Raw genomic sequence first — 12887 nt, forward strand, 5'->3', positions numbered from 1 at the left:
CAGCTAAACAAAACTCTAATTGTTGGTGAGTTTTTAATCGGCTATATTTCAGTAAAAAATGCACGTAATAAAATCTGGTAAAAAGCAAATTAAAGCTGGACAATTATACTAACTAACCTATATAAAAATTTATTTTTAAAAAATTTTTTTGAGCTTCTAAATCAAAAACCAAAAATTTTTGAAATTTTTTTTTTCAAGCTACTTTTTTCATTCTTTTTTTAATTATTTCTCGACAATTATAGCTATTAAATATTTTTGGCTAAAATATTTTAATACTAGAGACTTTAAGCTTTAAGTGGATTTTTTTAAAATCTCGATCCGACCATTTTTTATTAAAATACAAGCAAAAATAAATTAGAATTTGTTATTCTTAAATTTTTGTCAGTAAACTTTTTAAATTAAAATAATTTATATTTGTTTTTTATTTATAAAAAAAATAATTAAAGACAGTTCGTGTATATAGACAGACGACAATTATTAACAAATTTCCAATAATACTCTCTCCGAAAATGAATAATGACTGGATGGCATTAATTCAAGATCAAAGGACTAAAAATAAAAACGAGTAAAAATATAACTCGTGTGTATAATAAATGTGAGCGGATCCGGGGATGCCGGGAAACAAATTTTCAATTACCCAATACAAAGCGGTAATTCCCAGTCCCAGTAGGTATCCTTGGTGCGGGCGTGGTTGCTAGAATTCGCGGGTGAAAAGATTTTCAAATTAAATTTCGGGATTAGTACCCGAGGCTTAATACGTTGTACAAGTGTACGGTGCACAATATACAAGCTTACAAGTATATACAAGTGTACAAGTATACAAGTATACAAGTGGTGTCGCAAGATGTCCCAAGAGGGTGCTCCGTAACTCAACAGTCTCGTTCGGCGAAGCCCGGACTCGGGGGAGGACACGTGCATCTGCATCGCGAATCACTGCGTACGCGTTTTCTTAATAATTAATTTAAAAATCCATAATTACAAATTCCTCTCCTCTTTAACCTCCCGATCCTCCCTCTCTCTCGCTAATGAATTATTAAATTTAAATAATGCCGCTGTTGGTGCGTACATCGAGTGGTTTTGCATAAAGTAGAGCTAAGCAGGATTAGAATATCAATTATCGTTGTCACTTCTATGCTCTGGAGAGTCTGGAGTGACTTTTTTGACTTTAATTAGATTTTAGTCGAATGAACTTTAAATTCAAAATTAGGAAGAATTGCTTTGAACAATTTATTTTTTATAGAATATTAAAAATATTATTCTGAAATTTAAATACAATTTTGATAAATATTATTTTAAAGTCTTGTTAAAAAATTTTAGCGTTAAAAATGAAAATTAATAAATTATTTTATTACGTTTAATTAAATACTTGAATTTTACTGGCAATTTTTATAATTTTTTAAAAAAGATATAATTACAGAAAAAATTTATTAAATTGCACTGTACTTTCTTAAATATTGATGTTTTTAAAAATATAAGCTCATCCCGATGTTACACTCATCAAAAGCTTTTATTTGAGTACCCACATGCATTTTTATATATTTTTCATATATACATATATAAAATATATGAAAAATTGATGTGGGTATTCAAATGAAAGGTCTTGATGAGAGCAACATCAAGATGAGCTTATATTTTAAAAAATATCAATAGTTCACGAAATACAAGGTCATTTCTTAATTATTGACATTTTTTAAGATATAAACTCATTCTGATGTTACACTCATCGAGACCTTTTATTTAAGTACCCACATGGCATTTTTTATATATTTTACATATATGGTATTTATGAAATATATATGAAATATATGAAAAATTGATGTGGGTACTTAAATGAAAGGTCTTGATGAGTGTAACATCAGGATGAGCTTATATATTTAAAAATGTCAAAAGTTCTCAAGATACTAAGTCATTTCTTAATTATTTACATTTTTTAAGATATAAACTCATTCTGATGTTACACTCATCGAGACCTTTTATTTAAGTACCCACATGGCATTTTTTATATATTTTACATATATGGTATTTATGAAATATATATGAAATATATAAAAAATTGATGTGGGTACTCAAATGAAAGGTCTTGATGAGTGTAACATCAGGATGAGCTTATATCTTTAAAAATGTCAATAGTTCTCAAGATACTAAGTCATTTCTTAATTATGTATCTAGAGATAGAGCCTAAATACTTATCATAATAAATTAACTTTTGGCAAGAATGATATGAAACCTTGAAAAAGCACAAATTCAAATCAAGACCTTTGTAATGACACTAAATTTCACTAAAAAAAAAAACCGATTTTATCATATGACTACCCTGTAGACAAAATTTTTCTTTTTCTCTTAATAATATAGATTAATTCAATTTTCAAAAATTTATTATATTATTTTACTTTCAAAACAATTATTTTATTTTAGCCGAAAAATTCTCCTCAGGAATTTTTTCTCTCAAATAAAATAATTCTAGAGTGAATATAAATCAATTAAAAATCACCCACTCCGCAAATTTTTCACTTTCCGTAAAAGTGTTGTCTGCCTGGAAGAAGAAGAGGAGCTAAATCCTTAACAGCCACTAAACCATCCTTATCCTGGTCGTGGCCGATTTCCGGAGCTTTGTCTGTATAAGTTCGCCCGCCTTACCCGGGACAGCGGAGTAGCTCGGTCTTACTTTCCAGCATGTAAAACAGTGAGCCAAGTTAGTGCTTGAGGAGCGGCTGGAGGACCGCCATTGGCTATCCACGTTCCTTTATCGCCGGTTGCCTGGTAACCGAACCCATCCACAACGAAAGCATCCCCTAGCCCGTTCCCGTTCGGATCCGGGGCTTGCCGCTACTGCTAGTTGTAGTTTCACCCCCTATTTCAATACCGACTTTCCCGAGCACTCTCTCCCTCTCTCTCTCTCTCTTTAACACTCTTGCGTCTTGTTTCTCCGTCGCACTTGCACCCTCCTGCAACCCCCCCCCTCCCCCGGGGGAGGACAAATACGAATTATTTTTACATACTCAAATCGACGTCAGCCTCTCAAAATTACAAGTAATTCAACTAAGCATAAACGAATCCGTTTCTTTGATGATATTTTTATTATTACGCCGCCTTTGGCATATAAATATGTGCGACAACAACCCTCGAGACTCCAGACGCCACCAGGAATATTTTATATTTTAAGACAACAAGCATTATTGATATCCTTTGGTGTTGAAAGAGTCGCTCCGGTTTAATAATGTTGTAATATAATGTAATGATGTCGGGCTTTACTTCTGGCTGCTGCTGGTTATTTTATTTTATTATTGGAAGGCTGAGTTGTTACTTCTGTGAGTCGGAGGTTTGAGTTGAGCCATATGCTTGATGTACAAATAGCTCTGTTTATTTATTTACTCGTTAACCTCAACACCCGTTCAAGTTCGGGTTGGCTAGTTTATTTTTTTAAGACTAATTGTCTTTAATATGGATAATTCGGGTGACTTTTTCGGGGGTTAAGTAACAATTACCAAAAACTGTTTTGTTTTTTTATCGAATTTTTTTTATTTTTCTTTGACTTAATTTTTTGTTTACTGAGAAATTAATTTGTGACTTCAATGTTGGGATTAATAATTGAAGAATTAAATTTATACTTTGAAATCTTGATTAAAAATTTCAAAATTAATATTTAGACTACAATATTGGGCTAAAATATGGGCAAATTAATTTTTGATATTCATATTGAGCTTAACATTTGAAAAATTAATTTTTTACTTTAATGTTAGGATTAAAAATTGAAGAATTAAATTTATACTTGAAAATTTTGATTAAAAATTTGAAAGTTAATATTGAGACTACAATTTTGGGCTAAAAAATTGATAAATTAATTTTTGATATTAATATTGAGCTTAAAATTTGAAAAATTAATTTTTTACTTCAATGTTGGGATTAAAAATTGAAGAATTAAATTTATATCTAAAAATATTGATTAAAAATTTGAAAATTAATATTAAGACTATAATATTGGGCTTAAAAATTGATAAATTAATTTTTAATCTCAAAATAGAGCTTAAAATTTGAAAAAATTAATTTTTGATATTAATATTGAGCTTAAATTTTGAAAAATTAATTTTTTATTTTAATTTTGGAATTAAAAATTTGCAAATTAAATTTATACTTAAAAATTTTGATTAAAAATTTGCAAATTAATATTAAGACTACAATTTTTGGCTAAACTAATTGAGAAATTAATTTTTGGTATCAATATTGACTTATAATTTAAAAAATTAATTTTTTATATTAATTTTGGAATTGAAAATTGAAGAATTAAATTTATACTTAAAAATTTTGATTATCAATTTGAAAATTAATATTGTGACTAAAATATTGGGCTTGAAAATTGATAAATTAATTCGTAATCATAATATAGAGCTTAAAATTTTTTAAAATTAATTTTTGATAATAATATTGAGCTTAAAATCTAAAAAATTAATTTTTGATTCCAATTCTGGGATTAATATTAAAAAAACTAATTTATACTTTAAATATTTTAATTAAAAAACTGAAAAATAAATATTTGAGACAAATTTTGGATTAAAAAATTGAAAAATTAGTTTTTAATTTAAATTTAGAGATTAAAAACTAAAAAAATTAATTTTAAAGATTGAAAAATTAAGAATAAAAATTAAGAAAATAATTTTGATAAAAGAATTAATTAAGAAATTCTTAGCTTGATTATAAACTCACTTGATTAAGGCAAAAATAATGTATTCGATGGTCATACACTCCCTCAAGTAGCAAAACAATAGTATTGTTACCGCGAGCAATTAGTCAATGAGTAGACGCCGCGAGCTTTTATTAATTCAAGTAGATCTTTAAATTAACAATAATTAGCTTTAATAAATGTCTCAAATACTCGAGAATAATTTAAAAAACAAAAACAAAACAAAATAAAAAAAGTGAAACTAAACAACCTGACAATTAGTATTTACGCCCTCAAGACTCATACGCTTTAATTAACAAGTTTCACTAGGAAAGGTACCTCCTCAATTATTTTTATGAATTTATTTACTTATTCTCTCCCTTTTCCGCGTAATAGCTCATCCCGGTCTTATGCAGCCGAAGTATAATAACCGGTATAATAGGTAATTTGATGCCGAATACCGAAATGCGCGAGGATTTGGACGTTCGGGCGTATAATTATCAATTATATCGGCTGTGAGAAATAATGAGCCTTCAACTTGCCCATCACAAATTAAAAATTATTATTAACTCTGTTTATTCTCTTTAAATTAATTATTTCAAATATTAATAATGGGTTTGTTTGTTTAAGGAGGCGTCGGCCATCATGTTGAATCCGGTAAGGACTTCACCGTCGACGGGTTATCAGGATTCAGTAAAAAAAAGAAGAAAAAACGTCGTCATAGGTGAGTCTCTAACATTAATTTAGTAATTTAATTTATCATAATAATTAATTTTTTCGACTTTTATTATTATCTCATGCTTTATTTTTATCCTTCAGTGTAATAACTTGTTAAAAAAAATTTTATTTTAATTTCTTATATAAATATTTGTCATGTCTAAGAATATGAAAATATTTTTAAATGATAAAAAAAACATAATTAAATTTTTAAAAGTTAAAAATACCTCAAATGTTTCCTAATTACTTTTTTTAATAAGTTAATTTTTAGAAAACAGCTTCAAAAGTATAGAAAATAATTGATTTTTTATATTTAATAAAGACAAATATTTTTTTTAAGCTTCTTATTTATTAAAAGAACAATATTTATTATTAAGAGAATAAGAAAAATTTTGTGTTCAGGATATTCAGATGATAAATGCGGTTTTTTTTAGTGAAATTTAGTGTCATTGATTTGAATTTATGCCTTTTCAAGGTTTCATATTATTCTCACCAATAGACAATTTATTATGATACACTGATAGAAGGATTTATTTGTATTAAAAATATTTGTTAATAGTTAACAAATCATTTATTAGAGACCATTTTTAGTATCAAACAAATATTTCTTAGTATTTAAAATGATTTGTTTGTATTTAATAAATCAGATATTCATTCATTAAATATTAATAAATCTTTTTAAATACTAAGAAATATTTGTTAAGGACTAAAAAGTGGTCTCTAATAAATGATTTGTTAAATATTAACAAATATTTTTAACTATAAACAAATCCTTCTATCAGTGTAAGTATTTAGGCTGCATTTGAAAATTCTTTATCTCCAGATACATAATTAAGAAATCACCTTGTATCTTGTGAACTATTGACATTTTTTAAGATATAAGTTCATCCCGATGTTATACTTATCAAGACCTTTCATTTGAGTACCCACATCAATTTTTTATATATTTTATATATTTATATATTTCACAAATACCATATATATAAAATATATAAAAAATGCCATGTGGGTATTTAAATGAAAGGTCTCGATGAGTATAACATCGAAATGAGTTTATATCTTAAAAAATGTCAATATTTAAGAAAGTACAGTGCAATTTAACAAATATCTTGTAAAATATTGACATTCTCAAACATATAAGCTCATTCTGATGTTACACTCATCTAGACCTTTCATTTGAGTACCCACATCAATTTTTTATATATTTTATATATTTATATATATTATATATATGTATATATGAAAAATATATCAAAAATGCATATGGGTACTCAAATGAAAGCTCTCGATGAGTATAACATCAAGATGAGCTTATATCTTTAAAATATATTATATATATATATATAAAATATATGAAAAATTGATGTGGGTACTCAAATGAAAGCTCTTGATGAGTTTAACATTGGGATGAGCTTATATCTTTAAAAACGTCAATTGTTAAGAAAGTACAGTGCAATTTAACAAAAGTCATTATTTAATAAAGAAAAATTGATTACACTAGAATTTAAAATAAAAACAGTCTATTTGAACTTTGTCTACGAATTAAATATAGAAATGAAACATTATGAGTAAGTTCAAACATATTACGTGAGAACAGAGGATTGAAAAACGCGAAACAAAATAAATTTAAAACGGAAAAAAAAAAAAAAAAAAAAAAAAGGTAAATAAAAATAAATTTTCGGGCGGTCAATAATAGGCGTGTAAACGTAGTGTGAAACGAGGCGCTGAAAATCTGTCCGCATTTAAAACTAACAAAAGCCACCTGTGAAACGGCGCTCCGGCACACGGAAATGACTTGAATTTTTAAATTCCATTTGGCTATTATTTTTTCTCGCCTTTTATCATCACAAATTACAGCTATTTATTATTTTAAAAACAACCTAGTCAGTGGTTGGGTAATTTAATAATTACCTGCCGAAATTGGCCGACCGTCCAATTATAAATTACAAACTATTATTTTAAAGAAAAAATCATGTTCCCCCTGCTGAGTAGTCTTAAGGAAAAATTGTAATGGCATATAACTAGGTTCATGTGGTTGTTGCTCCAGGACGATCTTCACGTCCCAGCAGCTGGAGGAGCTGGAGGCTGCCTTCAAGGAGGCCCACTATCCCGACGTCTATGCACGCGAAATGCTCAGCCTCCGGACAGACCTCCCCGAGGACAGAATACAAGTGAGTTTTAATCTTAATTAATTAATTATTTTATTATATTACAAAACTGGATATTAAATAAAATATCGAGCGGGAAAGCAGAGCTGAGTTTGCGGTTTCCGCGCCGTAGCACCGGAACAAGGTTCTTTTACCTTTTTTCTTTTTGTGAGCCACCCTAGGGGCTGAGGCCGAGGAAACTCTGAGTCTTAATAAACCGGAAGGGATGCCAGCTTTCCGGGGTATATTTTTTTTTTAAAACACTCGGGCAATTACTGGTTTAGAAATAAAAATTCGGGAATTTGATATTTTTTCTAAATCATTCTTATCAACTTTTTTAAAATTAAAGTAATAATTAATTCACAAGAATTTTTTCTTTTAAAATTTTGAAGATATTTATAAGCCAAGAAATTTAAAATCAAATAAATCCAATTTTTATTTTTTACTTCTTAATTTTTATACTAATAAAAAAAAAATTTACTTGATAAAAAAAAAACTTTATTAAAAAGTTTTATCGTTTTAAATTAAGGCAAATTTTTAAATCAAGATAAATTTATTAATCTAATTTATTAAGAGAATAAGAAAAATTTTGTGGCCAGTGTATTTATATGATAAAATGGGTTTTTATGGTTAAATTTGGTATCGTTGGAAAAATCTTGACTTGAATTTGTGCCTTTTAAAGGTTTCATATCATTTTTACCAAAAGTCAATTTATTATAATAAGTATTTAGGCTGCATTTGAAAATTTTCCATCTCTAGATACATAATTAAGAAATTACCTTGTATCTTGTAAACTATTGATATTTTTAAAGATATAAGCTCATCCCGATGTCACACTCATCGAGACCTTTCATTTGATAACCCACATCAATTTTTCATATATTTATATATACTATATATATATATGTATATATATATATATATATATATATATATATTTATATATACTATATATATATATGTATATATGAAAAATATATTAAAAATGCATGTGGGTACTCAAATGAAAGCTCTTGATGAGTGTTATCTCAGGATGAGCTTATATCTTTAAAATATATTCTATATATATGTATATATGAAAAATATATGAAAAATGCCATGTGGATACTCAAATGAAAGCTCTTGATGAGTTTAACATCAGGATGAGCTTATATCTTCAAAAACGTCAATAGTTAAAAAAGTACAGTGCAATTTAACAAACAATTTAATAAAACAAAATTTTATTTATTTATTTTATTTACTGTCATTGTTCACAAGTCACGGCAGTCACATAGTGACTGCAAGATTTCTAGTTGAAAAATTAAACAAAAAAATAATTTTTACTCAATTAAAATGAAATTTTTCACTCTAATATTCTTAATTCAAAATTATTTGAGCCAACTAAATAATTTCCCGAAATGTCAGCAGCAGAAATGCCAGAATTGAGCTATAATATCAAGACATTACCTGAGAAAATGGCATTAAAACAGTAAAAAATCGAAATGAGAGGTCACACACAGACCGTCGACACTAATGGGCTTAGGTGTGGTAAATCCGCCCTTGAATGTGGATGTGAGTGTATTTAGACATAATTGAAAGGCAGTGCAAGTAGAGAGTAGAATAGTAGCGGTGGTGGCTGAGTTTAACACAGACCAGGGTAATGCCGGCGCCGAGGGTGGGTGACTGGGTGGCTGGGTGGTAGGGTGGCCGGGTGGGAGTGTAAAGAGGGCCGCGGTGGTATTAGTAGTATTTGCAGTGGTGGTAGTGGTTGCGGGTAAACGCGTGCAGGGGTGCGCGGCGAACTTCCAGCGAGAACACACTGACAAAGCGGCCATTGCAGGGTGGGTGCGGTTCCGCGGGCCAATCAGGACCTCGGTTCGCGAGCCAGGGGGCCAATCAGAGCCTGGCTTCCGTCGTCTTTTGTTTCTAAGTTCCGCAACGCCAGGGGACACATTATGAGGGGGGGGGAGGGAGGGAGCCCTACGCTCGTTAATATAAAACATAACGGGGACAAATGTGTGCGTGGTTTATGGGCTTACTCCCTCTGTCCTGTTATGTCCTCGGCTCCTTTCCACCCTTGTTTGTTCCGCGAATAAGTGCAAGAAGTCACACGTGCCGAAAAGAAGGAGGCGGATACTTATTTGTTTTATTCCTTCATTACTCAGTAACTGGGTAATTGCTGTTTATTATCATCGCGATTAATTGAGATGAGGTTTTTTTTTTTTTTTTTTTTTTTTTTTTTTTTTTTGTGACGCCTGTCAACTCGGTGATTGATGATTGATAAATAATTATCTGCTGGCCGCGATTCGTGTTGTTGTTCATTGGATATTAATTTGTAATGAGTAATGACTATCATTGTGCTCCGCTCAAGGCTCGATAATTAATCGTTAATATTTGTCACTCAAATAACTCGCCACGTGTCAATGTACGCTGGATAAATATTTTATGGGAGATCGCACAATGATTTATAATTTATTATTTTGATCGCGGGCAAGATTGTCGTAAATAAATAAATAACAGAGGTTTGAATTATTGAAAAAAAATTACTGATTCAAGAGAAAAAAATCTTGGGACTTTAATTTTAAATTGAAATATTTATTTTACTTGTAAATAATTATTTTTTAGTCAAAAAAGGTATTTACAATAAAATTTTATTGTGAATAATTATTGCGTTAATTAAAATAGCGACATGAACCTTTTACCTTTGATATTAATTACTGAGGACACGCTGACATTTCAATTTTCATTTAACTATATTAATTTATCCGTCTGCTATTTCGTTAATATTGGTTTATACTACTTGTTTCACTAAATTAATAAATTCCTAATTATTTCTCTAGAATTTTAATTACTTTAATTGTTGAAAAATGTTATCAAATAATTTTTTTCATAGTACTTTTAGAATAAAGGCTACTCTTAAAAAAAAAATTGCTAATATATTATTAAGAGCATAAGCAAAATTTTGTGACCAGGTTATTTATATGATAAAATGGATTTTTATGGTTAAATTTTGACATTTTTAAAGATATAAGCTCATCCCGATTTTACACTCATCAAGACCTTTCATTTGATTACCCACATCAATTTTTCATATATTTTATATATTATATATGTATATATATATATGTATATATGAAAAGTATATAAAAATGCATGTGGGTACTCAAATGAAATCTCTTGATGAGTGTAACATTAGGATGAGCTTATATCTTTAAAAACGTCAATATTTAAGAAAGTACATTGCAATTTAACAAAAATAATTAAAAAAAGACCTTATATCTTGTGAAATATTGACATTTTTAAAAATATAAGTTCATCCTGATATTACACTCATCAAGACCTTTCATTTGAGTACCCACATCAATTTTTCATATATTTATATATATTACATATATGTATATATGAAAAATATATCAAAAATGCATGTGGGTACTCAAATGAAAGCTCTTGATGAGTGTAACATCGGGATGAGCTCATATTTTTAATAATGCCAATAGTTAAACAAGTACATTGCAATTTAACAAATGTCATTATTTAATAAAGCAAAATTTTAATTTTTTTTAGTTAAAAAAATTATTTTTTCTTATATTTCTCAATACATAAATAAAACAATAATCCACAATAAAATTAATCATCTACACCCAAATCGAAACCCAAATTCCATTCTCATAAATTTCCATCTGTCATTACCCCCCATTTATCGCTCACCAAAAAAAAAAAAGAAGAAAAAATTAATCCGTCGGGCAATAATATGTTGACACGAGATATTAAGTACAAGAATGTCAATGGAGCTGTCAATGTCCAGTATACCTGTTCGGGGTTATTTTAACGAGTGCTCAATGGCGCCACGCGTTTATGCCACAATGGCCCTTCTCCTCCAGAGTATTGTTGGCCCTGAGAAAACCTTCTTCTTCTTCTTCTTGTTTTTTTGTGAGCTCCACCACTCAAGACGAAACCCGTGCAGACATACAAGTACAAGTATATAAGTATATGAGGCCACTGCTCAACATTGTTGGATCCTAGAGGTAGCAAGAGGCCGTAGATGACTCGCCACTTGCCAGTTCATCCAGTAGAGGCTTATACACATACTCACAAGTTCAGTTTATTATTTAGAGGTTGATGTAACGCTGTCAAATTCTCCGCTAATAGGGTGTTACAAAGACCGGGATTACCAGGTATGAAGGCTATCGCCACTCGAGCCTTCATCAATGTAAATATAACGGGGCTCAGTTGAAGGAAAGTCTGGGAACCCGTCAACTAAATTTTCTGATATGGCTTTATATCATCATTTATCATTATATTAAAATTTTTGATGCGTTTAATATGTGCATATATCATTTTTTTGTATGGCAAAATATATTTTGTTACAGAAATTTGCCATATTAGGATATATATGGCCATATATGGTTTGATATATCACATTATAGCAATGTAAAAAATTGTATATGGCTACACATAACCTAATAAGCCTTGATATGTGCATATATAATTTTTTTGTAAGGAAAAATATGTCCTGTTTTTATAAATTTGCCATATTAGAATATATATGGCAATACATGGCTTGATTTATCCTTATATAGCCACAAAAAAAAATCATATATGGCTTGATATATCCTAGAATAGCCATATATGTCCTGATTTTGCCATATAAAAATTATATATGGCTTAATATTTCTTCATATGCCTATATAGGGTTTGATATATCCTAATATAGCCATATATATCTTATATGGCAATTAAAAAAATTATATATGGTCATAAATGATTTGATATAGCCATTATGTCCTGATTTGGCCATATAAAAATTATATATGGCTTAATATATCTTCATATGGCTATATTTAATTTGATATATCATAATATAGCCATATATATCTTATATGGCAATTAAAAAAATTATATATGGTCATAAATGCATTGATATAGCCATATATGTCCTGATTTGGCGATATAAAAAATTATATATGGCTTAATATATCTTAAAATGGCTATACAAGGTTTGATATATCCTAATATTGCCATATATGTCTTATATGGCAATTAAAAAAATTATATATGGCTTAATATATCCTGAAATGGCTATATATAGCTTGATATATGCTGATATGAGCATAAAAAAATTATATATGGCTTCATATATCTTGATATACCCATATATGTCCTTATATGGCCTGATATATCTTGGAATGAACATTATTTAGATTAAAATATGGCAGTCCATATTATTGAATTTTTCTCTAGAAAAATATAAAAATACAATTGATATTTGATCGAGTGGAGTTGAGTAGATAATTGGATAATATATTTCACGTGTTATAGCCGGTTCCTCGGCGAACTAATCAAATAATAATCCAATAGTGGTGATTCGTGGTGTAATTTGTCGGATA

General features: G+C 28.9%; 1 protein-coding gene across 8 annotated transcripts in view; it reads left to right on the forward strand.

The window, feature by feature from the left end:
- The window catches only part of LOC123263325 (visual system homeobox 2), a 47869-nt gene that overhangs the window by 21191 nt on the left and 13791 nt on the right, over positions 1–12887 (forward strand). For 3 of the 8 annotated variants that reach the window (XM_044725983.1, XM_044725979.1, XM_044725985.1), the window contains 2 exons: positions 5288–5381; positions 7416–7545. In XM_044725983.1, the coding sequence (XP_044581918.1) occupies positions 5288–5381; positions 7416–7545 (224 nt within the window). The remainder of the gene's footprint in view (positions 1–5287; positions 5382–7415; positions 7546–12887) is intronic. The other 5 variants (XM_044725984.1, XM_044725981.1, XM_044725986.1 and 2 more) reach the window with 3 other exon arrangements.

The sequence above is a fragment of the Cotesia glomerata genome, linkage group LG4, assembly GCF_020080835.1.
Source record: "Cotesia glomerata isolate CgM1 linkage group LG4, MPM_Cglom_v2.3, whole genome shotgun sequence".
Classification (NCBI taxonomy): Eukaryota; Metazoa; Arthropoda; class Insecta; order Hymenoptera; family Braconidae; genus Cotesia; species Cotesia glomerata.